The 25,040-nt window shown below is 56.6% G+C and overlaps 7 protein-coding genes across 7 annotated transcripts; 1 reads left to right on the forward strand and 6 right to left on the reverse strand.

The window, feature by feature from the left end:
* Window positions 1–5,664: 5,664 nt before the first annotated feature.
* MAM_01112 (Carbohydrate-binding WSC) lies at window positions 5,665–7,298 on the forward strand (the record flags this gene model as incomplete). Its single annotated transcript, XM_040819911.1, has 3 exons — window positions 5,665–5,797; window positions 5,861–6,126; window positions 6,771–7,298. 3 exons carry the CDS (start codon window positions 5,665–5,667, stop codon window positions 7,296–7,298), a joined length of 927 nt encoding a protein of 308 aa, XP_040683176.1.
* Window positions 7,299–8,751: 1,453 nt separating this feature from the next.
* Window positions 8,752–9,843, reverse strand: MAM_01113 (uncharacterized protein; the record flags this gene model as incomplete). The annotated part of the gene is made up of 3 exons (XM_040819912.1): window positions 8,752–8,996; window positions 9,061–9,541; window positions 9,610–9,843. The coding sequence occupies 3 exons, from the start codon at window positions 9,841–9,843 to the stop codon at window positions 8,752–8,754; spliced, it is 960 nt and encodes a 319-aa protein (XP_040683177.1).
* A 386-nt stretch (window positions 9,844–10,229) lies between these two features.
* On the reverse strand, window positions 10,230–14,459 carry MAM_01114 (ABC-2 type transporter; the record flags this gene model as incomplete). The annotated part of the gene is made up of 2 exons (XM_040819913.1): window positions 10,230–12,554; window positions 12,669–14,459. The coding sequence occupies 2 exons, from the start codon at window positions 14,457–14,459 to the stop codon at window positions 10,230–10,232; spliced, it is 4,116 nt and encodes a 1,371-aa protein (XP_040683178.1).
* A 1,506-nt stretch (window positions 14,460–15,965) lies between these two features.
* Window positions 15,966–16,551, reverse strand: MAM_01115 (uncharacterized protein; the record flags this gene model as incomplete). Its single annotated transcript, XM_040819914.1, has 2 exons — window positions 15,966–16,138; window positions 16,164–16,551. 2 exons carry the CDS (start codon window positions 16,549–16,551, stop codon window positions 15,966–15,968), a joined length of 561 nt encoding a protein of 186 aa, XP_040683179.1.
* Window positions 16,552–16,624: 73 nt separating this feature from the next.
* Window positions 16,625–16,930, reverse strand: MAM_01116 (uncharacterized protein; the record flags this gene model as incomplete). The annotated part of the gene is made up of 1 exon (XM_040819915.1): window positions 16,625–16,930. The coding sequence occupies one exon, from the start codon at window positions 16,928–16,930 to the stop codon at window positions 16,625–16,627; it is 306 nt and encodes a 101-aa protein (XP_040683180.1).
* A 204-nt stretch (window positions 16,931–17,134) lies between these two features.
* Window positions 17,135–18,672, reverse strand: MAM_01117 (regulatory P domain-containing protein; the record flags this gene model as incomplete). Its single annotated transcript, XM_040819916.1, has 2 exons — window positions 17,135–18,195; window positions 18,339–18,672. The coding sequence occupies 2 exons, from the start codon at window positions 18,670–18,672 to the stop codon at window positions 17,135–17,137; spliced, it is 1,395 nt and encodes a 464-aa protein (XP_040683181.1).
* Window positions 18,673–21,278: 2,606 nt separating this feature from the next.
* MAM_01118 (uncharacterized protein) lies at window positions 21,279–24,107 on the reverse strand (the record flags this gene model as incomplete). The annotated part of the gene is made up of 3 exons (XM_040819917.1): window positions 21,279–23,748; window positions 23,807–23,946; window positions 23,994–24,107. The coding sequence occupies 3 exons, from the start codon at window positions 24,105–24,107 to the stop codon at window positions 21,279–21,281; spliced, it is 2,724 nt and encodes a 907-aa protein (XP_040683182.1).
* Window positions 24,108–25,040: the final 933 nt, after the last annotated feature.

A 25,040-nucleotide genomic window follows, 5' to 3' on the forward strand; every position in this document is an offset into this window, starting at 1 on the left:
GACGGCAGTTCGCACGACGCTTCCCGAGCTTGCACAGACTACTCCGCGCTCCAGAGCGAACTCGTTCTTGGCCGAGGCTGTCCAACGAACAAAGCCCTGCCTGCGAGTTGCAACCCGTCATGCCTGTCTCGCCGCGCCTCAATTCATCTGTCCATACTCCGTACTCCGTACTCCGTACCCTACATCTGCCTGCCGACACTCCGAAAGAATAAACACTGCATGGGGCACGCTGTGGAGTGCGTCTTTGTGCCCCAGTATCCCCGTGACGTGCGTCCGTCTGGTGCATCATCCTTGAGACTCTGCTCTGCACGGAGCATTGCCAATTCGCACACGGAGTATGCAGAACAGAACACGCGACATCAAGATTCCGCATTGTTGACACTCGTGTTTCACGCCGTGCGGACTGGAAATCCCTCTTCTCGCGGCCTGCCTGGACCAAACCCGCAGCGAAACGACAAGCAGCCCCCAGCCCCAGGGGCCAAGAGTCAGGAAGGACCCTGGCAAACAAACGGACATGGCGCAACGTTGCTGGGCCTCTGGCCAAAAGACGGAACGGTTCGGTTCCTCTGATTGAAGCCTTTTGGCTTTTCCGGCCGTGCCCAAAAGCCAACATGTCACCCACGACGGACTACGGAGTGGTATGTACGTATATGAATGCTAGTACGTACACATGAACTCTGAACAGGACGGACGGGGATGAACCCTGGAGAGGGCGCACGGAAACCAATCATACTCGCACAGAGTACACATACTAGTACATATAACTATACGTACGGAGCACTCCGCACGGAAGCTTGTTGGCGGCATGGGAGCAAACACGTTGGAGACGGGAACCCCTTGGCACGGAGCCAGCTGGACAGGGCCTGGCTGCCCCCTGTCCGTCCATCTTTGCCAACATGGATGGATGGGTATGGTATGGGCGTTTTGGTTGACTCGACTCGTGACTCGAGACGGGCCGCTACCATGTGCTCCCTGGCGACATCAGGTACGGAGTAGTAAACACTAGATAGATACTGTTGGCCCAAGGCCCTGATGTTGACCAGCCACATGAGCAGAGGGAGCGAATCGGGGGGGGGGCGGGCTTGACATGCTGTACATATATTCAAGACGTCGGGTCTGTCGTTGCTGCTGCTGCTGCTGTTGCTCTTCTATAAATGAAAAAAAAAAAGAAGAATCAGCAAAGCACCGTCCAGCACGCAGGGTAATCCCTGTAACTAGTAATTTGGTACGGAGTAGTAACTTACGTACTACTACTATCATAATGTATGTATGTCGTCGATAGATCTGGGAGGACTCTGAAAACTCAACAGTCACCCAACATTTAAACATCTCGGCCTGCCTGATGCTTGCTGCCCTCAAAAAAAAAAAAAAGAAAGAAAGATATCGAGTCTCGTATTCCTGCAGCCTGACCTCCTTAAGGTTGACACCATCCGCACTCCCACCGACAGCCACAGCACAAGTATCAAGTCCAAATACGACGTCGACAGAAATTGCAAACGCGTCAATATAGTTTAGTGCTACTCTTAAACTATGTCGTCTTGTACATGGACATGCATGGCTCTGCGGATGGAGTGGAAGCTCTCCGTAGTACTACTACTACGTACATAGCTTGGCCGGCCCAGTTTCCCGCGATAATTACCGCTCTCAGGCCCCGGCATTGGAATGCTGTTCTAAACCAGGAACAAGACAACCGCATCTGAGCGCCACGAAGGCGGCCAAAGGGTCCAGCGTCCAGCCGCACAAAGCCCATGGCACAGTAGTGCTCAAGGACAAGCACGCGCACGTACTCCAAACGTACAGTATGGTACGGTACTAACGGCACCAACGCCGTCTGTGACGTCGATAGAAAATAACGTTACAAAACAAATTGGGGCGGAAAGGGGGGGAAAGTTTATTTCGTTTTTATTAATAGGGTGTGCCGATTGGTATGAAGGATGGCAACGCTTCCGAATTCTGAGAGTGTTTGGGAGTTTCCGTTTCCTGTTCTTTGCTCGCGCTTCTGGCAGGATTACTGGAATTTGCTCAGCTTGCAAGATTCAGAGACAAGGCCAAGGCACCTCCATGTACTCCGTATACATACTACCTTGATAGCATCCTCGTTTTAGGGTTCGGCCATGTCTCTGCCACACGTTGGGCTTCGACTGGCAGGAGAATGGAGAGTCCGACGAGCTGCCCCTGCGACCTTGGAGTCTTGGACGGTGTAACCTTGTGGTTTTGGTGTGTGGAACAAAGTTCAAGCACGTGCATATGAAGTCATCGGTCAGTCATTCATCAAGGCGCCGACGTGCAAGTGAGGACCAGGGAATTGATGCAGAAAGCTGCATAGGGAGATTGTGGCAGATGAACGCAACGGGAAATCAGAGAATCGAATTGTCCAGTCAAATCAGATAACTACCAGGTAGTTACCTAGCTTAGGTAGATGGCACCCACATGTGACAAGAGTCAATTGCTTGTACACGACACTCTCACTCGTTTGCTGATGTGAATTTCGCTCTGTCGCATGCTTGACCGAGAGGCACCCAAGATCGGCGGTTGCAGGATAATGGCCACGATCAATGAATCAGCGCCCGCCGGCTGTGCTGTGATCACCTGCCAGTTACTCCGTACATGTTCCATATATGTATTGTATTGCATGCATGCTGCATTCTGCACTTCCATCTGTGACTCGGCCAACGTCGATTCCGCAGTCCGCAATGTACCACATGAGAAAATTCCCTACGGCTCCGTGGGTACTCGTCAGCCGAGTTTGTTGCGGTTTTGCTCAAAAAATTGAGTGAGGGATAACAAGGGTGGTGGTGATGAAGACAATTCACACTCCCTCCGCTGCTCCGTACCTCCCATTTTGTTTTGTTCGTCTCTGTTTCTGTTTCTGTTTCTGCCTCATCTTTGCCGCTTGCTGGTGACGCAATGCCTCCACTCTCTTCACCTTCAGCCGTCAGGGGTCCGCATCGTGCGTCCCAGACTCCCAAGTTGACACAAGCCAGGGAGTACTGGAATCGCCATCGCCAATTCTCGCCAGCCAAACCAAACCACCAGCTTCGCTACAGTACTAGTCTGGCGGGGCATTGCCTTGCCAAGTTGCCGGCCCAATGTCTGGCTGGAGTCCTTTGTTTGCTGGCTGGTCCACGGTTTCCAAGTTTCGCACCCACGGCGCCTGGGGCTACTACCACCCATCCATGCCGTTTTCGAGTTGGCCGAGGAGCAGTTGGGGTGGGAACGAACCTAAGTCGGCCGCGACAATGCCGGAGCCTAGCACGCCAGTACTGTAGAGGCGTGAATTTTTTTTTTTTTTTTTTTTTTTCGTTGATGCCATCTAAGTAAGGCCTGGTGGCTGGTAGGTTCCGAGATGTCGATGAAAATGCAAGGTGCTGCCACGGCTGGCAAAATTCAGGCTTATAAGCAGGCAGTAGAGCAATGAAGATGCAGACAAGACATGAGGCAAAGCAGACTGCCTATAAGTACATACTCCGTGACAAACACAACACTGGGATAGGTATGATACAGGCCGCCTGCAGGCATCCTGGCTCGCCTTGTCGCTCTCTGTCCACTTATGGGTACTGGGCAGCAAGCGCACTCTTGTGGTAAGCTTTGCAAAGAATGGCGAGGGCGCTCAGCTGGTGTGTCTAATAACACTTGGATCTTGGGGGCGACTTCGTGTTCCCGGGAACAGATGCGGAGGCGTTGTCAAGGCGTGGCCCAGGTGCCCGAATATTTGTCAGGCAAAAACTTTAATGGGTTGAGATTGCAGGCCCGTGATAGATAGACTATCCCGTGTCGGGGGAATTTTCAGCCTGTTGGATTTTTGCTGAGAATCGTACTGCAAGCCACGCTCGGATACGCATTCGTCGCATCTAGGCACAAGCAAGCAGTCGGGTCAGTCAGGAAACACTGCCCATGCTGCTCAATTAGCCATGCAACTTTTCTCTCATGACGCACCTCCAACGGCCAGGAGAAGATTGCACTAAGATTGCACAATCAGTGCTTGACTTGGGTTCGCTTTTGCCTGGTCGAGTCGAGTCGAGTCCCAGTCCCAGTCCCAGCCCCAGTCCCTGGCCCGGCGTTTCGTCCCCGCAGTGTGCTTTGGTGACTGACTTGTCGACTGCTCCGTACTCCGTACGTGGTCCTTCGGCCTGTGCATCCGTCGTCGCCGTCGTCACGCTTGTCATGCTCGTCCCGAGAGACGGGAGGTTTGCTTCTCGGCGTCTCGTCTCACGTCTCAGCACGCGCTCGTACAGGCAAATTGGTTCAAGTGACATGCACAGTTGCCGGACTGCAGGATTGCTAGACACACGCCCCCACTTGATTCGGTAGCCGTTGCCGCCCATATTATTCCGTACGGACGGGGCACGCAGCACAGCGTCTTACTGGTTGGAGGGTGTCCGCGCGCCTTGCCTGATCGTGGCCATCGTCTTTCCACAGACATGGATGGACCTCCCGTGCACCCTCTCTGCTGGCCCATGCTCGACTGACTGTGCCGATGTGCGTGCACTCGTGCACTGCACTGCGGTTTTCTTTCCACGTCGCCTCACTCCACTGGCACTTCCTTCTACAGAGCACGTTACTCCGTACGGAGTACCTGCCTCGATATGCCCATAAGTCTTCCTGCGTCTTTTCAAACCTCTTCCCCTCTGCATCGCCAGGTTGCATTACTTGCTTCCAATTGCATCGGGCTGGTCGGGACCCTGGATTGTAATTGCCCTCGCTTTCATTGTCGTGTCCATCCGTCAACACCTGAGCCACTCCCCCCTCCCCCCCAGCCTGTTTGCGACATTCAGCATTCCTGTCGTCCACCGCGACCGGACACTTCAACGAGACCACACACCAATTCAGTCGCTCCATCAACATCTGTCGTCTTTGTGCACAACTAAACTAGACCAGCTGCACGCTTCCGTCCAAGACAAGGACGACTTCAACAAGTCAGATACACGCGCATGACCTCGACTCAGAACTAGTACCTTCGAATACCATCGTCGTGGTTGTCGAGCCTTGTTGTCTGCGTTCCCGCGTTGTCGCTGCTCTACTCTTGCTTGCCTTTCGGTCGCTCCGGCTCTTCTGTTACTCTCGCTCTCAGCTACTTCGTTCGCGTTCTCCCCCTCCTTGGCCAAATACATCCAACGCATTGTCACGGATTCTTTCATTGCACCTCGTCTTGGCCACAACACTCCGCAAACGCCTTGAGCCCCCTCGAACGAGAACATAGTACGGTTGACGTCGTTGCTCAGCCAAGGCGGTCGTTGGGCAACGCGCTCGTGCTTCCAAAGTCCATCATCACCTGGGCATTTTGCATCAACCGATTTCTAATTCCTCTCGGCCTGTTTGGACAAACGCGGCCGCACCAGTCGAGGTTGGAGTCATTGAATCAACTACTCCGAGTTCTGGCGGCCAACTGACACCAGATTCGAGTTTCAATCTTTCTCTGGTCTTGTTATGGCCGCTATTTACTGAACAGAATCCTAGCGTTTGGCGTACTATGTGGTGATACTGTCATCACATCTTTGTCTCGCTTGTGATATCTGTACCTGTCCCGAAAGTGAGTGCTCAAAGTCGAAAGACCAAGAGTATGCCGGCGTTTTTTTTTTTACTGACTTGCTCGTATATACAGGCTTTGGACGCTAATTTCGGAAGTTGCGTTGAATCGTTATCTAGTCGCAAATCCGTCTTACAATGCCGTCCCTTGGCTTGATAGACCCTCGGGGCGTAGGCAGCCTGCTCTTCTTGGCTGCCTCCTTGATTGGCCTCGTCCATGCGATCAATGTTGACATCTGTGCAAACATCAACACCGCCGATATGAAGAGGAGTACGTTTAGTTTAATTGACCCATTCGCCACGAAGCCTGCACAGCAAAACTGACACACTCTAGACCTCAGCGTGTACCAGTCAAATGGTCTTTGTCACGATTTCTGCACACCACAGGGCTACGTCTATGCTATCACACAATCCAACAGCTGCTGGTGCTCCAACTACACGCCCGCAAAGCTTGACCAGGTAGACAGTTCCAAGTGCAGCGGCTCCTGCCCTGGCTACCCAGATGAAAAGTGTGGTGGTGTCGGTTTGTACGGCTATCTGTTCCTCAACATTGGTCAGCCTTCCGGCACCAAGGGAGCAGAATCTACTTCTACAACCGAGGTGAGTTCTCCAGTATCATTTCATTGCCTTGCATGCATGCATGTCTCTTGTCGTTGCCGCCGTCTTGTTCTGAATTCTTCATGTCTCTCTTTCTATACCCTCTGCCATATTTTCCAGTCAATCCCTGTCTATGACTGCGTCCATTATCCTTTGGTGGTCAACGGTTGCGCAACCCCTTGTCCCTTTTGCCACCAGTCCCTTGCGCTATTGACCCAGCGTTGGTTGTTGTCCTTTCATGTCTTTGCAAACTTCGTTATATTGCAGTTGGCGTTTCTGGCAAGGCAATCTGCATATGTGTCTGTTTCAGACCGCGATGATGGTGTTGGTGACTGAGACAGGGCAGGGCAAACCGTCTTCTACTTCCATGCCTAGCTCTTCGCCCATGACGTCGAGCAGTAGTGTTAGTAGTAGCAGCAGTAGTAGCAGCCGCGACAGCAGCGGCAGCAGCGGCACTTCCACTGTATGGCCCCAATCCCTCTCTTCCCCCATTCAAACCGGATGGCCCTGGTCACAAGCCCAATCACCCCGTCCTTACCCGCCGTGAATCCTACCCGCCATGAATCTAACCCTAACGACATATCCCCTAGACCTCGAGCTCATCAAGAACTTCCACGACGCAATCGCTGACACTGACTCCGTCCCAGTCGACTGACACGACGTCCAAGCCGACTTCGGCTGTATCTAAATTTACGGCGGACGGTACAGTCAAGACTGTCACAATAGTACCTTCAGCAACTGGCCAGAACTTTGGCGCTGGCCAGAATGCCTCGACCCAGGACAGCGGCTTGAAGACTGGTGGCATCGTTGGAATCGTCGTTGGACTTGTCGGGGGAATTTTAGCCCTGGCTGGTTTCCTGATATTCTTCTACTTGCGACGAAAGAAGCAACAGCAGGAAAACGACTATCAAGACGACCCAAGCATCCGCGGCAGCTCCTCAGGCATGCTGGGCTCTGGCCGTCCGGAAATGTCGCGTGCCCCAGGCTCCCCGGGTAGTACCGGCAACAGGAGCAGCACCTTGCAAGTTGATCCTCGAATGGATCCTTTCCAGCAGAGTCTGTACGCCCGCAACGGCAGCCGCGAGAGTGTCAACACACTTCGAGATGACCATGACTACTCAAGGAGAATTCAGCAACCGAAAGTCTTGAGAACTACAAATCCCGATCCCGAATAGAGAGTGGTAATGAAATGCGGTGCTGCACTGGGCCCAGCACGCTGCCTTTCCCTAGACGTGAATAATTCTTTCCTTTTTGGACACTTTAGACGACACAGAATGCGACGAAGTGTATCATGTATACCTTCGCCCCTCACAAAACAAAATCGAATCACCCTGTTTCCCATGCGAGGAGGAAATTGCATATAGGCATGTTTTCCAAGATACCAGGACGGCGTTGTTCTTTTAAAGACGAAAATTACGGCATCAGACGAAGATGACAGTCTCAAGGGTAGTACTGACTGCGAAACGGATGAATATACCGATGATTGCATAGGCATGGATTTGCACAAATTGTTTCAAGGCGGAGGCCAGCGGAGGATGTTGAATACGTGCTTCGATACGACAGTGGGACTTTGCCGCGTGTATTGACCACATTCAGTGTTGATCACACACGACTCTAATCTGCCGTTGGAGAAGTCGGGTCACACCATAGTCTTCGGGAGCGCCTCCAGATGAGATAAGACGTGCTGCATGTCGCAGCACTGGTTTTGTACATACAACATTGAGTCACGATACGGATACAGCGTAACAGCGCTTACGAAGTTTAGGTGCGGAGACACCAGGATATATTATTTTTTTTCTTCTCTCAGTCTTGTGAGAACTGGCAGCGGGTTGTATTGGAAGTACTGGAATAGGAAAACAATTGGACATTTATTCATCGTGAATACTCCCGCAAATGTGCTTTGAGGAAGGCGGCATTGGCATACAGACAGGCACAGATTTTCAAGTTGTGCCAAGCGCTGGATGGTGAATGTGGTAATTGTCTAAGCAAATCGCACCGGATGAATCGTTTGCCCGCGTTGACGGCTGGTCATTCACTCGACATCAAGCAGAATGTGGGGAGCCAACTTGAGATGACCCTACAAGCGTAGCCAAACGAGTCTGGAGATGCACTGGATGGGATGCGGTGGGGTGAGGCTGGAAGTTATCAGGGTTGCTGGACGGAAGTAGGGTGAGACGTTTGACAAGCGCTATCTTCTTGGTGACTTATAAACACCAGAGAGCTGGGGTTTCATCATGTACAGTTTGACCGCTTCGCGATGAATTCTTCCGCATCGCGAGGGGGGGCGTCCAAATGCGTGCGCTGCGTTGACTGCACATTCTCGAGACAGGCGCTCCTGGTCAATCAAGCTGATTGCCATTTTCAGCCTGAATTCCAAGTTCCGTTTCACAGCTCCAGTCCGCGGAAACTAGAAATCTTTTCAAGTACCGTCAGGTTCAAGCGGGTCATGCCGCAGTCGTGCGCAAATAGGCGGGCATTGTCAAAAACTATGTCGCGCAAATCCTTGGTGACTGGAGTTTCGCCAACATGCCTCACTCCTGGCGAAGCCGCAGGGGATCCCTTTAAGCGCGGTGGCCTGCGTTTCCTTGAATGAGGAGTAGCCCAATCTTCGATGGCTTCGGCCGACTGCTAGAACGGCGTCTTGAAGGTCTCTACAATACGTTTCAGTTTGGAGACGCTGAGATCCGCGAGGATGGCCTCGGATCGTGGGCGAAGGAGCCGGTGAGCATTCATGTTTTTTATCAGCGCGCCTAGCATGATGGAGTCGCACAGAAACGAACACCTCTGAAAATCATCTCTCAGGGCGGCAATCAGCCTGTCGAGAGAAGCCAGACACGTGTTGAGCAGCTGGATTCGTGCCGCATCTATCCGTTCTGGAAAGGCTGGTTAGCACTGGAGGGGATGCTTGGAAAGCCCACGACGGCCAGAAAGACGCACCCACAATGGTCTGCTGTATGGGGAGTCCCAGAGTCCGAAAGGGTCCAGTACCGTCAACGACCGCCGCCCGAGTCGACTCTCTGAAGATTGCTTTATGGCCAAAGACGGAAGATATGAAGACCCAGATCACCACCTCTCTGCGGTCCCTGTAGACCGTCTTCTGCCGCGGCATCCAGCTCGCAGCGGCCGACGCTACTGCTTCGTGGCAGTCTAGGTAGTCCACCAGGAGGGCTATCTTGCACATGGTGTCGGCGTCGATGTGCTTGGGGACTCGGTGGTGTTTGAGGTGGAAAACGTTCAACACGATGGACAGCGCCTTGGGGTCAAAGTCGACGAGGCGCACGTGGCGGAGTCCGTCGGGGTGGACGTGGTTTCCCTCCCTCCAGGGACCGCTGAATGACTTATGGAACACGACCGACGCCACCGCGAGGTGTTTTGAGGAGACTAGGTATCGCAGCTGTCGGGGGGGTGGATTGTCAGACTGGCCGGGGCACAAGACGTGTCGCGATGGTGGTTTTGACCTGCCTCGTTTTTGGGCTCGACATGTACATGCACACCCTGGGCGGGGTCGTTTCCCACAGGCCCGGATTCAGGTTGTAGCGCATCGCTGGCAGGAGATGGGCTCTGCTCGTCTGGTGGTTGATACTCTCGTGACTGATCTTCTGCAAGTACACGTTGGATCTCTTCCAAGTCTTGATCCCAGGGTGCAAGTGGATGCGTCGCAGGTGTCAGGGCAACGACGACGTCGCCGTAGAGGTCGATTGTCTCATGGTATTGGCTCATGATGATGTAATATATGCTGGAAATGCGAAATTCTTCAAGTATGTTTCTTCTCCCCTCCGAAGCGGGAAGCCAAAGTCGATAGGAGGAGCATGTAAGTTACTTAGATGTATGTACCTACTTAAGGTACTTGGGAGCCGCAGCTCGACTTCTGCCCAACCAGCATGGAGGAAGGCGCCTCCGGGCACTTGACTTGATTGATGGCAGTCATGCTTTGGGTACTCCGTACTGGGTGAGTTCATGACGACAAACTCGCCTTCCGCAGGCTTCCCCAATCCAAGCCTGGATCTAATCATGTCGACACCACGACTATGATTTCCTCCAAGTTGCAGCATCCCGAGACTTCACCACGTCGAGACTTGCATGTACCGGACTTTGTGCTCTCAACCTCAACGCTGGTGCCGCCTCTTCCCATCAGCCCAGCGTGCCCTCATAAGTCTCAACAATGCCCACGCTATGAGCCTATAAGCCACAACACACGCCGCCATGCACGCAACATTGACGACCGGGTCGACGTTGAAGTTGTAAAGATCCAACACCTGCTCGCCGGTCTGGATGGGACAGCTCCCCCCCGGTAGCCGCTGCGCACTATTGCAGGTGAAGCTGATGCCGCGCAGTGAGTACGGAGCCACGGATCGCGTCGCGTATCGGATGGGAGAGACATAATTCACCGCCTTGAACAGATCCGGCATGTCGATGGAGAGCACGCCGGCCATGGAGTTTGCCACGGAAAGCAAGATGCCCATGATGTTGACGGCGAAGCCCGTGTGTCCGAAGAGGGTATTGAACATGATCCCCAGACTCTCTCCGCAAGACACGACGCCGAAGCAGGCAAAGACAGAGACAAAGTACATGGTGGCTGTTCTTGGAAGTCCAACTGCAAAGACGCCCAGGACACCAAACAGCAGACAGCTGATGATTTCGAACGGGACTTCGAGCAGAGTGTACGAGGCGAGGAAGGACTCGACGCTGTAGACGCCGTCGTCGTCTTCGCGGTAGAAGACGTCTCGCTCATTCGGATACACAGCCACGTTTTGCAGCATGCCTACAAAGTAGAATGCTCCGATTTGCTGGACGAAGCCCATGCGGTTCTGGATGGCGTAGTAGTCGTTGCCCACGGGGGCGAAGAAGAGCGTGAAGACGGCTGCGAGCCCGACGACCTGCATGGTACGTGCCATGATGAGCTGAGGCTGCCTGCGATTGTTGATGATTGCTCGCTGGAGGAGGAGTGGCAGAGCCGTGAGCATCGATGCCCGTCTACGCACGAGGGCTCCCAGCTCCGCGGGTGTAGATACATTGGCCCTGTTGAGTTGTGAGCCGTTTGATGCTCTGCCCTCCTCCGCGGCAGCAATGTTGGCTGTTGTTCTCGACCCTTTCTCCTCCTCCTTGACGTCCTCGTCAGCTGACGCCCCGCGCAGCTTCTTCTCACTTGGCTCGTCGGCTTCTTGGATTCCGGACAGCCGACGGTTCACCTTGTTGTCCAGTTCGTCCGGTCCACGCCTGCTGCTCCAGTGCTGTATCAGCTTCTGCACTCTGGCACGACTCTCTGCCTCGCGGTGATCCTGTTGTAGGTCTATGGTAATCATGTCCAACGCAAAGTCTGCCGGGTTCGTGTGCTGCGGACAATCGTATCCACGCCGGCCAAAGTATCCCAGCATTTGCTTCGCGGCGCCCGCGTAGACCGGGAACCCTCCCCTCGCAAGGAGGAGCACATGTCCAAAGTGCTTGAACAGATCCGACCGGGCTTGGTGTATGGTCAAGATGAGCGTCCGCCCCTCGTTGGCCAGCCCTTGCAGCACCTCCATGATGGAGTTGGCGGTAAACGCGTCTAGGCCAGAAGTTGGCTCGTCGAGAAGCAGGATTCGAGGATCCGTAAGAACCTGAACGGCAATGGAAACACGGCGCTTCTCCCCCCCGGAAATGCCCTTGACCGTGTCGCTGCCAATCAAGTGGTTGGCGCAGTCCTTCAGGCCCATCTTCATGAGCACGTCTTCGGCGCGGCGGTACTTTTCCTCGCTGCTCATGAAGGAGGGCAGTCGGAGCCCGGCAGCAAACCGCAGCGTCTCGCGTACAGTCAGAGACGGGAGTAGAGCGTCGTCGTCCTGACAGACGTAGGAGCAGACGGACCGGGTTACCGAGTCGGACGGCACAGCGCCATTGAAGGTCAACCTCCCTGACGGCCGGTATTTGGTGCCGACCGAGTTCCGCAGTCGCAGTGCCATGGCGTTGAGAAGCGACGTCTTGCCGCTCCCGGAGGGACCCATGATGACGTTCAGCATGCCGGCTTGAAACGTGGTTGTGACGGGATTCAGGATTGTCTTGCGGGCCAGTTTCTTGCCGTACACGTTTCTCTTGTCCAGGCCCAGGGCGAAGCCGTCGAGTCCAAGGTCGATGGCTCGGACTTCCGGGATGGACTGCGCCGTCATCTTCTCTTTGCCGGCGGACAGGTCTGTATCTGCTGAACGGGCGCGGGCAATCGTCATGTCGGGCTTTAAGTAGCGTAGCCCAAAGACGGATAGGCCGAGGAAGAAGACGACAAAGGCCGCGAGGACGATGATGGGGCGAGCCACCCAGTTGCTAGGAAAACCAAGGGATGCCATGACATAGTCGCCACTGTACTGGTTACAGCCTGGATTCGACGAACCGCCCGCAAGGGGGCAGTCGTAGAAGTTGCCCTCGAATTCGTTGCCGACGTATGCGCTGAAGGCGTAGAACTGCAAGCAGCAGCAGCAGTTAGCAGACGTAGGTTCCAGCAGGCTCAGGGAGTCGGGAAGTCGCGCAGTCACGGACTCGCGGTGTGTGTGCAGGTCAAGACGCCCGAGACTCACATTGTAGGCTATCCACTTGATCCATCTGACATAGACGGGTATGGTGTTGACCTGGACAAACATTCCACAGGCAATGCTTTGGATCGTATAGGCCAGATTGGCAATGAGACTGGCGCCGGCAAAGTGCCTGACGGCGACGACGCATGTCATGGCACAGCAGACAGACACGTAGTGGTTGGCGAGAGTGATGGCGAAGAACGTGAGGAACTTTCTCACTGTGCGGTCGAAGCCAGCCATGAAGTAGATCAAGACGGAAAAGAGGAAGGGCACGGCAAGATCCTCGGTGGGCAGCCTGGCCAGCCGCCTTGAGAGGACAAAAGGCAGGGCGTCGACGCAATTATCCGAGGACTCTCTGTCGAATATGGGCATGTCCAGGGTCATGCGGTACACCTCGAAGAGCAGGATCAAGTATCCCTGCAGACCGGCGGCAGTATAGAGGCCCCCCTCCCTGGATCGAATTCCGGCCTGGTCGCGGCCGAGGTGGAAGAAGATGTAGCCGGTAACGAGGCCCATGAGGACCGCTTCGATGATTGCCGCGGCCATGCCCAGGGGGTCACGACACGTCACCTTGAGCGTGCGGCCGGTCAAGACCTGCAGTTGGCGCCGGAAGCCGGCATGGGCCTCGACGAGACGGCTCTGCCTCTGCCTCTGCTTCCGCTCTCTGCCGTCGACGACGTGGAGGAGCGGCGGGTATCGCCTGACGCTCTCCTCCGCCCAGGCTGACTTGAGGCCGCCAACCCTGGCACCGGTGTCGGCCTCGAGCTCGGGAGTGCGGGTATCGACCGCGGTGATGTCGACGACGAACTCGGCCGGGTTGAAAAAGGGCGGCAGGGCAAACCCTTGGCGGCCGAACCAGGGAAGACAGTCGGCGATGGGACCTGCGTATGCCGGGCCGCCCCGGGACAAGACCACCAGGTTGTCGAACAGGTTCCAGATCTCGGAGCGAGGCTGGTGGATGGTCGTGATGACGGTCCGGCCTTTGCGGGCCAGGGCTTTGAGGGTTCGCACGAGCTGGAAGGCACTCATGGCATCGAGCCCGGTCGTCGGCTCATCCAGGAACAAGACGGAGGGATTGGCGAGGAGCTGCACGCCGATGCTGACCCGTCTCTTCTCCCCCCCCGAGCATCCACGGTGCCGGCTGTTGCCAATCCTGGTGTCTGCGCATTCCTTGAGGCCCAGCTCGCGGATGACGTCCTCGACAACACCACGCCGGTGCTCGGCCGACGTGGTCGCGGGCAGTCTCAGCGCCGCCGAGTAATGGAGCGTCTCGCGCACCGTCAAGGTCGGCAGCAGGGAGTCGTGCTGCATGACGTAGGCGTGGCGGACGTGATGGACGCCCGTCTGGCCGTTGAACACCACGTGGCCCTTCCGGGACAGTCTCGGGCTGGTGATGCGCTCGGCCATGGTGTTGAGGAGCGTCGTCTTCCCAGAACCACTCCCGCCGAGGACGGCAGTCAGCGTTCCCGGCTGGAAGTCGGCGGCAACAGACTCGAGGAGGTTCCTGACACGCGGCCCGGTGTCGAACCTGGCGGCGAGGAGGTCGGGATAGGTGGACGGGTCGAGCCACGACGGCGCCGTGTTCACCGACACGGACAGGTCTCGGATCCGGACTTGCACGGCGGCCACATCGTCAAGAGCCAGGCTGCCTGCGCCGGGGACGGAAACGCGGCGCTCGCCAACACCCTCCTTGTCGCGGATTGAAGCCGGATCTGCCTTGTCTGCGTCGTCGGGCGAGGTCGAAGTGCTGTGCGGCACAGGACCTGGTTGTTGGACTGCTGCCACCACGGCCATTGGGGAAGCCCTTCAACAAGCTGTCTACGTGGGCACGTTGGAGCCGTGGCGGGCCAGCCGGCCTTTTTGTTCGTCACGGACCATGGTCGAGAAGTCGTCAGGACCTGGGGACTCGACTCGACGCTCGTCTCTCGGCTCCTCGAGCCTCCAGCTCGGGCGGATTTTCCTTTTTGGGAACTCGAGCGACCAACCAACCCACCAAATTCCGCCGTCACGGCTCTCAGGGCTGCCGGCTCCCTTGTCCGCGGAAGTATGACAAAGAAAGGCTGACGGAAGCCATCGAGATTGACGAGACATGTGTCTTTGGCGTTGTCACATACGTACGTACTGCTGCCATCAACCCCTTGGCTCCATCATAAGTCATGAGTCATGATACGAACTGGTTTTCGAGTCAAAGCCAGCCCGGACGTGTCCACCTCGTCTCCCTGCTTCCCCGTCTCTGGGCCGTGGCCGTGGGTTCTCAGGGCTCCCTCCAGCCGAATGCTACTCCGCGTACGGAGTACGGAGTGCAGACGGCTTCAGAGTACATACAAGCCGTACGGCGCCATGGCCATGGCCGCGTTGCCCTGTTCCACAACGTCAACTCTCTGCTGTTTAGGGCCTGTATCCAAGGCGTCGATGGTGTGCGCGGAACAGCTTCCCCAAAGGGCAGGACGCACAACCACGCGTTTGCGACGTGCCGGCGCACCGCATGGTGGCGCTCAAACAACCGAGCACGGGTAACGTAATAATCTCACATCATCCACTCTCCGTACCTGGGCCGAGACGAAGCGCGGAAGCCGCTTGCGGAGAGAGCAAGGTATCGTCGTCTGATGTCATGGTGCCGCCGCAGTCTGCGAGTCTCAGACGGACACCACCAGCCTGGGCGCCTTTCCGGGATTTAAAAAAAGAATGACACAACCAATGGCCCGGAAACTGTGCAGATCCTGCATGCTCCGGGAACAAGCGCGGCAACATTGCCGGGAATTTAGATGTCACCTCGGCCCCGTCGCCTTTCTCGATTTGAGACACGGCACATGCTCATAGCATTGGCTTTTCCCATTGTCCAGCACAGCACATCAGGGGTGACCTGGCAACACCGCTGCTGCTGTGCCCAGAGGATGGATTTCAAAACATGTGACCCTGACAGGCGCGTAGATGAGGACGCCGACCACAGCCAGCACGGAGTCAAGATTCCCGAGATGGAATCCGTTCGTCGCCCTCAGACGGGCTTGTACAAGGAGGCTCTGGAACGGCATCCCGACAATGATTGCATCAACGCGGCTGTCGAGAGGCGCCTCGTCCGCAAGCTGGACATGAGGATCCTGCCCTTGTTGGGCATCTGCTACTTTTTCTACGTGCGTGCTCAAGCCCCTGTGTGCATATATATACGAACATGGCTATATACACATGTAACGGCATCGGCGTGGCTGGTGGCGGCCTGCTCGGTACGCACGACATGCAGAAAACCACACCAAGCTGCCGCTTGACCGGCTCCGTTGGAGAGGCGCAACTGACAAAAGGCATCTAGGCTACGCACTCATCGTCACCGGCGCGCTCTGTGCCTCCTGGGCCGTCGTCGTCGGCCTCACGCTGCCCAACTGCCTCTGCACCATCCCGGGCTTCTCCCACGACGAGAGACTCCTCAAGATTGCGCGCGTCAGACGCAACCAGACGGGCATCCAACATGCCAGCGTGAACTGGGACCAGGTCAAGGAGGCCTACCCTCGACTACAAGACGTGGCTGTTCACGCTCCTCGGCGTCGTGGCGAATGTTCCCAACGGCGGCATTTCCAACTTCTCGACGCTCGTCATCGAGGCCCTGGGGTTCGACACGCTCCAGACCGCCCTCTTGGGCATCCCGCAAGGAGCCCTGGTCGTCGTCTGGATCGGCCTCGGCGCCCTGGCAGACGAGCACATGCCCGCCAACAGCAGGACGACGATCTGCGCGGCCTCTATGCTGCCCACCATCGCCGGCGCGCTGGGCTCCCTGCTCGCCCCGGCGGATGCCTACATCGCGCGGCTCCTTTGCTTGTCCGTGGTCCCTCCAGCTCTCTGGCTGGGGCTCACCCCCTCCCTCCCTCCCGTCCGTCCCCGTTGCCCGCGGCACCATGGACCAATTCTCGCCCAGCTACCTGACCGGCTCGTACCAGGCGTCCTTTGTCCTTTCCCTCTCCCCCGTCACATCAAACACGGGCGGCCAGTCCAAGAAGATGATTGTCTCGGGCATGATTTGGCTCGGCGCCTGCGTTGGCAACATTGCCGGCCCCTTCTTCTACAGGCCTGACCAGGCGCCGTCGTACCGGCTGGGTGTTGGCTCCCTCCTCGTGGCCGACTGTGTAGAACTCGCGCTCCTCCTGCTCCTGAGACGCGCCTTTGTTCGGGAGAATCGCCGCAAGGAGAAGACCCGGGACACGGCGAGGGTGCTGGAGACGCCTGATGAAACGGCGTTTCAGGACATCACGGACAAGCAGAACCCTAATTTCGTCCATGTGTATTAGGTCCACGCGCTGGCGAGGGGAATCCGGGCGACTGACTACGTGGGAATCGAGGGCGGGCTCGAGGATGATCCCTCCCCCGGGCACGGGAATACATGTGGTCATGGTCAGCAGGGTGTGTCTGCGTCGAATCGGAGCAAATGAGGGCCTTTTTCTCCTCTTCTTTTCTCGTCTAGTCTAGCCTAGTATAGTTCGTCTTTACAGGGTGAGCTTGACGGAAAAGATGCCCCGCTCGATGCTGTTGACGAGGACGTGGCCGCTCTGGAAGTACGGGTAGACAGACCAGGCGCCCTTGAAGACGGTCTCGCCGCCGACGGCGTCATCCTCGGGGCGGACGTCGAAGAAGGCAACCTCCTTGAAGCCGGCGCCCGTGTTGTCGCGCCCAACAGAGGTCACGTTGACGACGCGGAGGCCCGATGCGTAGTTGGACATGTAGGACAGCCCGTCGACGATGTACTGGTTGTGGTCGATGGACTTGACGGGGCTCTTGTAGTAGCCGGTGAAGACGGGCTTGGACAGGTTGGCAACGTCGACAATGTACGTGGTCGTGTGGCCGTCGGCGGCGGCGCCGTTCTGCTTCTGCTCGTCGAGCTCGTCGTCGAGCAGCAGGTATCGGTGGTCAGGCCCCGTGGTCCAGCCCTGGTGGGTGTACGTGGCGCCCTGGTACGGCGTGCGGGACAGGATCCTGGGGGCCGAGCGCGTCGAGAGGTCGTAGATGGTGAGGCTGTCCTCGTTGTAGCCGAAGCAAATCTCCTTGCCCCTGTGTGCCGCGTCTGGGCCGTTGTACGTCAGGCACTGGGCGTCGTGGACGTAGCCGTCGGCACCGGCGCAGCCCACGTCCCGCGGGTTCCCGGGATCGGACACGTCGACCATCCACAGGCCTGCTGAGCACCTGCCATTGCGGGCGGTGCCGACGGCGTAGATGATGTTGTTCTTTTCGTGGGCAACGATGTTGTGGCTGCTGCCGAAGCCGTCGAAGTGGGCGGCCAAGTCCCTGTTGACGTCGAACGTCGGCGGGCGGCTGGGGTCGACCGTCAGCAGCTTGGTCAGGTCAAACACTTGGAGGCCATGGTCGGGTGCCTCGGAGCCGATGTAGACGTGGTTGCCGATGACCTTCATGTCGCGCCATGGAGAGCTCCTGGTTTGCGTGGGAAGCCGGCCCATGCCGACGAGGCTGCCGTCCTTCAAGATCTCGACAAAGGCAGAACCGTCGCTTTGGCCAACAATGCCAAACTCCCTTCCGGTGGACGAGGTCCAACCTGTGATGGAAACGAGCGGGTCAGAAACCAGAAAAAGCCGACGGCGGGCGATACAAGCCTTGGGAGCTGGGGTTGGAGGCCGCGGCGATGGACTCGTCATGATGTAAACGCGAACCAACCGCGTGAGCAACTTGACAACGTACCCCAAACGTCATTGCCTTCGCGCGTCCGGCTTCCCAGGTCCTCGTGACGCAGAAACCCCTTCAGGTCGACATTTCTGCACGAGTACTCCCCGGCTTTGCCGTTGGAGCAGGCCGTCGCGCCCTGGAGGGCGTAGCGGCCCTCGTCAAACACACCGTCTGCAATGTCCTGCTGCCTCTCGGAAATCTTCATGCCCTGCAACTCCTCCATCGAAACAGCCAGCGGAGAGTCAAGAGCCGCCAGGCTGTCGGGGTCGGGAGCAATCAAACGCCCTGCCATGCTGGCGCCGGTGCTGGCCAGCATGGCAACGAGGACGGACCTTGCGGATGCAATCATGATGAAAACGCCTATGCCAGTGCCGCTTGACTCTTGCAAGGGAGAGACGAAGAACAGACTAGACTGGGCGAGGATGTTTGGGCACGACGTGAGGAGGAATTGTCGCTACTCTTGACGAGTTAGCAACAGACTCTTTATACTTGCTTCTCCCAGTGCTTGAGCCCGGTGCGGTTCCGTCAAGTCCAACTCCAACCTGAACGCACTTCCGCCAGGACTCCCCGGCTTGTATCCGTATTCCACGCTTGACACTTTTGCGGCCGACAAAAGTTCGTGGACGGATTGCAAGGGCCTGCAGAGAGGGATTGATAAACCAACCGGCGAAACAAGACTCAAGCCTCGGCCTCTGAAGTTTGCACTATCCAGGAAGGTTGCAACGGGGGGTTTGCATCTTCGCGCCCAAGGGCAAGATATGGAAAAAGTGGAATGCCATTCCCTTGTGCCACTTGCGCAGCTTCCACTCCACAAGAAGAGGTCCGCGTGCCGGATATGTTTCATTGCTCAACATCTTGGAAAGGGAAAAGGAGGGCCGGACTGAGACTGACACCGATGAAGCCGGCTGGTGATTCAAGATTCAAAGAGTCTGGCCTTGACTTGCCGCGGACCGTCGCCACGGGGCCCGGGAACAAAAAGGCCAAGCACGACACTTGAATCACGTCCGTCGCGATGGACCAGAGCCCCCAGTCTATGCCGAGTCATCGAGGCCGGACGTGTCGGTTCCCGATCCACGCCAAGCCAACGTACAGCACGATACAGCAGAGAAACCAGATCATCCGTCGACAATGGACCTGTCAATAGGGACCGTAGCTCACGGCATCGGGCGGGGGAAAAGTCCTATCGCACTCGTCTTGTCGCAGCGTTGCTGGAGCGAGAGGCTTGGCTGGCTTCACGGCCCTACCCCGACGAGGCAGCTGGTCAGCGAAATCGACAAGAGACGTCCAACAAACAGCAGCCAGGCTGCCGGGAGACCTTGATGGGCGCGAGCTAGAGGTGTTTCCGCCTGCCTGTTTGCGCCAAGTCGAGAGCGAGTCGAGTCGTCTGGATCGAGGTGGCGACGGCTGCATCGCAGGCACTCGGGGTCGTTTGATACGACCTTTGACACCAGAACACCAGACCAAGGTTAAAATCAAGGTGGTAGCAATAGCGTCTGCTGGCGGGTCTCGACAGAACCTTGGAGTCTTTAGCGAGTTGGGCGTTGTCGCCGTGTCTGCGGCGAGATTGGCGACAGATAACCCGTCGCTCCACAGTCCGAGCTGAGCTTGGAGGGAAAAGGAAGGCGCACGGCCATGACAAAGCAGGCGGGCGGCGCCGATGATGGGGGTCAGTTGAGTGCGCTGGCTGGTCTCGTGCGAGGGAGACGAAGATCCGTGGGCGGCTGGCGGTTGCATCTGAATTTTGTCTGAACCGTCACCCAGTCGCATCGCATCGCATCGCATCGCATCGCATCTCGGCGAGAAAGTCGTCCACGGCCAACCTTTCACCGCCCGCATTCTTTGTCCTCCAGCCGTCAACGACGCATGACGCATTTCGCATGACGCATGACTCATGAAGCACTCTGGTGACACCTCGTCTCACTCGGCCCGAGTTATTCCCAGAAGCTGTCCAAAAAGAACAAAGCGTGCAGAAACGGCCTCACGAGTCGCGTCACGTGGACTCTAGGGTTAGGGTCAGGCTCAACTTGTCGGTTCCACCCGAGTTTTGATCGTTGTTCAAGGCCTGCTTACGTAAAAGTTTCCATCCGTGCAACGAATCAACGTTATACGAAACGCAAATGCAGCCAAGACCAGAGGCTCAGCACAAAACATGTGTACTAACGTGCTTGAGTATGCATGCGTCGCACTCATCAAGAATCAAATTCGGTAGGCCTGTAAACAAGTCAACACCGCTTCTGATGAAGGTTAGCTCATCGCGTATGCGTGGTGCAAGGAAAACCCTATATGCATGCGTGTTTAGTTGACGTCGCGTCACAATTCCAGCGTGACACAAAGGTTTTGGAATCATGTGCTGCATCTGAAACTGCTCTCTCAGTAGCAGCAGTAGTGCCACCCGTTGCGGCCGCGGCAAACTTGCGGTCACGAAATGTTTTGATCGGCGTTTGAGGGGATGCCGACGTCAAAGTCAATGGTCACGGCGGCGGCCAGTCACATGCCGTTGCGGCGACGCCTTGCCCTAATCTGAAAGCGAAGCGAGGCAGTTGCTCTTTTGGGCAGTTGATTCAATTTCATGTCTTCATGTTTTTCTTCTGCATGACGATGCATGTGTCTGCGACCGCAACGCAGACAGAGGTATACATTCCAGTCATGGCTTTCAAAGCAAACAAAGACAGTCACTGACACTGACACCTCCGTCTTGAAGCTCCTCCCTCCCCCAGGATCCATCCCGGAGCCGACGCCGTGATTCGGCAGACCCCAAGACGACACGTTGAGACCTTTTCCAAACAGCTGTCGGTATCTCTACAAGATCGGATCCATTGTCGAATCGCCAGTACTCGTCTACCTCCCTCCCTTGCCTCTTGCGTAAGGACATGGCGGACAGTAACGACTACGGAGTCCTACCACGCCTGCAAGAACAATCGTTCCCCAAGCTCTCAGAGAAGCCATCTACGCAGCTCATTGCGCCGTACACCATAGCGGCCTGCCGATCTCATGGGTCGACCGACGACCCCGACAGGTTGTGAAGAGGGACAAGCAATCCTCGGATACGCCAATAGTCTTGCCATGGGACATGGACCGCACCCTGCTAATATACACTCTCCCTGCTGCATCCATGGTACCCATACGAGGCACTGCCTGCTTGCAGTGTGCAAACTCGCAGGGACGCTTCCTGCGGCCCTGCAGACATGTGCAAGGCGCCGACGTTCCGAGCCGCTCGACGACCGCTCGGATGGCCCCCTCGATCCTGGACTCGTATAGGGGCAGGCGAGTCTTTGCCACCTCAGCGATGGCTTGGTCGATACCGTCGTCCCCAACGGAGACCAAAGCACCGAGCATGAAATCAGTTCTGGTCGCTGCCTCCCGGAAATCATCCAAAAACCGTTGCTTGTAGTCCTCGGCTAGTTCCGCAACCTGTCTGAGAGTTTTGTCCTCAAGCTCCTTCTGCAACTGGTATTTTCTCTGTGCTATCGTCGCGCAGATTTGCCGTCGAAATTCGGGCTGCACATGCGCCGCGATATCTCCCTGCTGTGGTCTCACATTGGCGGTCTTGGCTTTTCGCGACACGGCGTGATGAGAAGCGTGTACATCGCCTGCGAGCTGCGCCGCCTGGTACAAAGTGAGGATGTTATACGACGAGAGTTTGATCGTCACATTTGCCGCAAACTCCTCGGACATGAGATGGTCCATCACAGTGCTAAAGTTGATCTGCCACCCCCCTATGAGCCTGTTCCTGAGCATCGCCGTGTCGAGTTCCTTGTTCTGTTCGTTTCCGTCCGTTATCCAGCCAACAAACTGCTCTGATAACTGCATTGCCAGCGCTATTTCCCATAACCCAGACAAGGTGAGGGCATCTTCAGCGAAGCACAACGCAGTATGGACAGCGTTGACGTATTCCTTCTGTACATCATCTGCAAGCTGAACGGCACAGCCGATGATGGGTATGATGGACGTGATCCTCGCCACCTTATCGAGGACGCTGGTGTCTTCCCAGAATACATCCGCTACATCTTTACCATAGAGTGCAAGGCCGCCGACCCCCAGCACACCCTCCACATTGTGAGGCGCCAAGCGAGCAATTCTCTCGGCTCGTGGCAGCGGGCGAAACTCTTCAAGCTTGACACGTAGCTTGTCGTATAGCTGGGGGTGTTGTACTAGTTGGCCATAGTCAAACTCCTCCAAGAGACGGTTGAAGTTTTCCTTGGATTTCTGCTCGGCCATCGCTACCAGCTCGCCCCCGTCGGCCGTCTCTGCGGTAGGGGCACGTTCCCCTTGTTGCATTCCGACGCAGTCCTCCGCCGCGCGTTGGCAAAGTACACCATCCGGCTTTGTGGCCGTGGGACGGGCTGCCTCGACAGTCTTCTCAATCTCGCTGACCACGGCGCCGGCCTCGTTGACGCCCTCCTGGAGGATGGAGTATTCTTGCTGTGCAATAGCTGCCTCGTCCTTTATAGCCCTGTCTAGCGATGCCTGTTCTTTCCCGCCCATGCTAACGAAGGATTCCTGAAGAATGGCCCAGACAGCCCGCGGGTTCTTTACGAGCGCCTCTAACCCCTCTTCCTCCCCGCCGTCCAAGGCTTTCCGGATCGAGTCCAGCCTCTCGTGGGCTCTTTTCAAAGCCTTGGTCCGGTCGGCGGCCTTTTCGAGCAGTCCCCTGCCCTGCCTGGCGGCGTCTTCGGCCTCGGCGGTCCAGGAAGCCTTGTCTGTGGCGTCTTTTGACCTCCCCGCCGCCTGGGCCGCCTTGCTCTTCTGTGTCTCCACGGCCCTCATCAGCGTCAGCTTGTGGAACTTGGCCTCGGTCCTGCGGGCGTTGGCGTATTGCCGATACGCGGCGTTGAAGTCGTCAAACTCAACCAACTCGGGGCGCCGTCGGTGGAGATGACCGACTCCCTCGGCACACCGCTTGGCCATGTCGACGGCTTCCACCATTGCCTCTGCCGCTTCGGCGCGCGAGTCCCAGTCCAGGATTTCGTCGGCCGCCCTGGCCGCCTTGGCTGCTCTTTGCACCAGAAGGGCGCTCCTTTCGCGGAGTGCGTCGTTTGTAAGGACCTTGCTGCCCGCGATGCCCTCCCATTCGTCGTAGTCGACGCTGAAGAAGAAGCGCCCTACTGGCCCTTCGACCTGGGTATCTAGTCTGCTACGGGTTTCAATGGGAGCTCCATTCCGGTCCCGAGACAGCATGTCGTTTGGGATAAGCAGCTGCTCGATGTCGTCCGAGTCGGCCCAATCTATCATGGCCAGCCTCATGGTACGAGACGGACGAAGCCCGTGATCCTCGATGTAGTAGTCAAGCTGCTGCCTGGCGATCTTGGCCTCTCGCTGCGCCGCCGCGTCGTCCTCCCGGACCGGCAGCGTCCAGTACTCCGGGGGCACCCAGACCTTGGGCGTGCTCATAAAGGCGGCCTCATTGGCGGTGACAAGAAAGAGACTGGATGCCGCGTAAGCAATGGCAAGACAGCAAGCAGCACAGACGGCGCATGACAGACCTATCGCCATCGCGCTGTATCGGGCTGTTGCCTATGTAGACGCCCGGCCCGAGGTGAGTGGCTGCTGTGTTGCGGCTCTGGATGAGCGTGCCCGCGCCTGTGATGAGGCTTTCCTCGTCCTGCTTCCCGTCAGCCAGGCCCTGAGCTGATAGTAATAGCACACTGGAAGTCGACCTGCCTTGCCCACAGACCTATAGCCGATTGTCATGCGGCCTGCATCGGAATTCCCAGTGTCGGCAAGTAATAGCCCGACGTGAAGGCCGAGGAGGGTAGTGGGAAGAGCAGTAGTGACGAGCTTCATATTGCTAGCAGAGAGCCTTGGAGGAAAAGGCCAGACACCAGAGAGTAGATGGAGGGGCTATCTGCTCGAGTGACGACTCTGCAAGCGCAGCAGCTCTGCTCGGCATATATCAGTCTCTGCACAAAGCAGTCAACCTCTTCTCCCGGCACGCAAGACTGACTGGGCGAGGCAGTGGGCAACTGGGGCTTAGGGTCCGAGGTCACAACACAGATGCTGTAAGGAGCTGCAGAGCAGAGCACGAAAGGGTCTCGTGACATATATAGGATTCTACCGTGGACAACAAGCCTGCGCTCGGTTCCACGAGTCGCCATGTCGGCGGCTCGTCGGAGTTGTATGAGTGCAACCTTGGCAGAGATAGGAGAGCTTGTAGGGGTATAAACTATAAGAGATGAGAATGTAGATGACCCGACGATAAGTCGCCGACCTGACCTTGACCGACTGACTGTTGCCACTGACCCAACTTTGACGGAGCGCACACTACTTCTTGATGGGGTAGAAATTAGACCACTACTGTAAAGACTCTAGTGGTGGTAATTAATAAAAATGCAAGAGAGGGGATTAAGCTTTTCGCTTTCAGCCTTTGGCATTTCAAGTTGGGTCAACTGCAATGGTCGGTCAAGCCAGGTCGGCGACTAATAGTCGGGTTATCTAACTACACTCTCGCAAGAGATAGCAGCCGCGACATCAGCCGCAATCTCGAGTCCAAGATCCCTCGTTATAAATATACTCCAGGGACAAGCGGCGAGTATATATTCCCGGCCTATAATAGGCTTGGCACAGACTTTATCAGTTGACGACTGCCCGTCAAGTTAACGACTAGCTGGTTATAATACAATATCGTCCTTTTAGCGTTTTGCCAAGCGTTGCAATGTCGGGGGGCCGGTCAGCCACGATAAATCCTAGAATCCGGAACTCGGGCCACAGTAGGGATAG

Source organism: Metarhizium album (assembly GCF_000804445.1).
Source record: "Metarhizium album ARSEF 1941 chromosome Unknown scaffold_1, whole genome shotgun sequence".
Classification (NCBI taxonomy): Eukaryota; Fungi; Ascomycota; class Sordariomycetes; order Hypocreales; family Clavicipitaceae; genus Metarhizium; species Metarhizium album.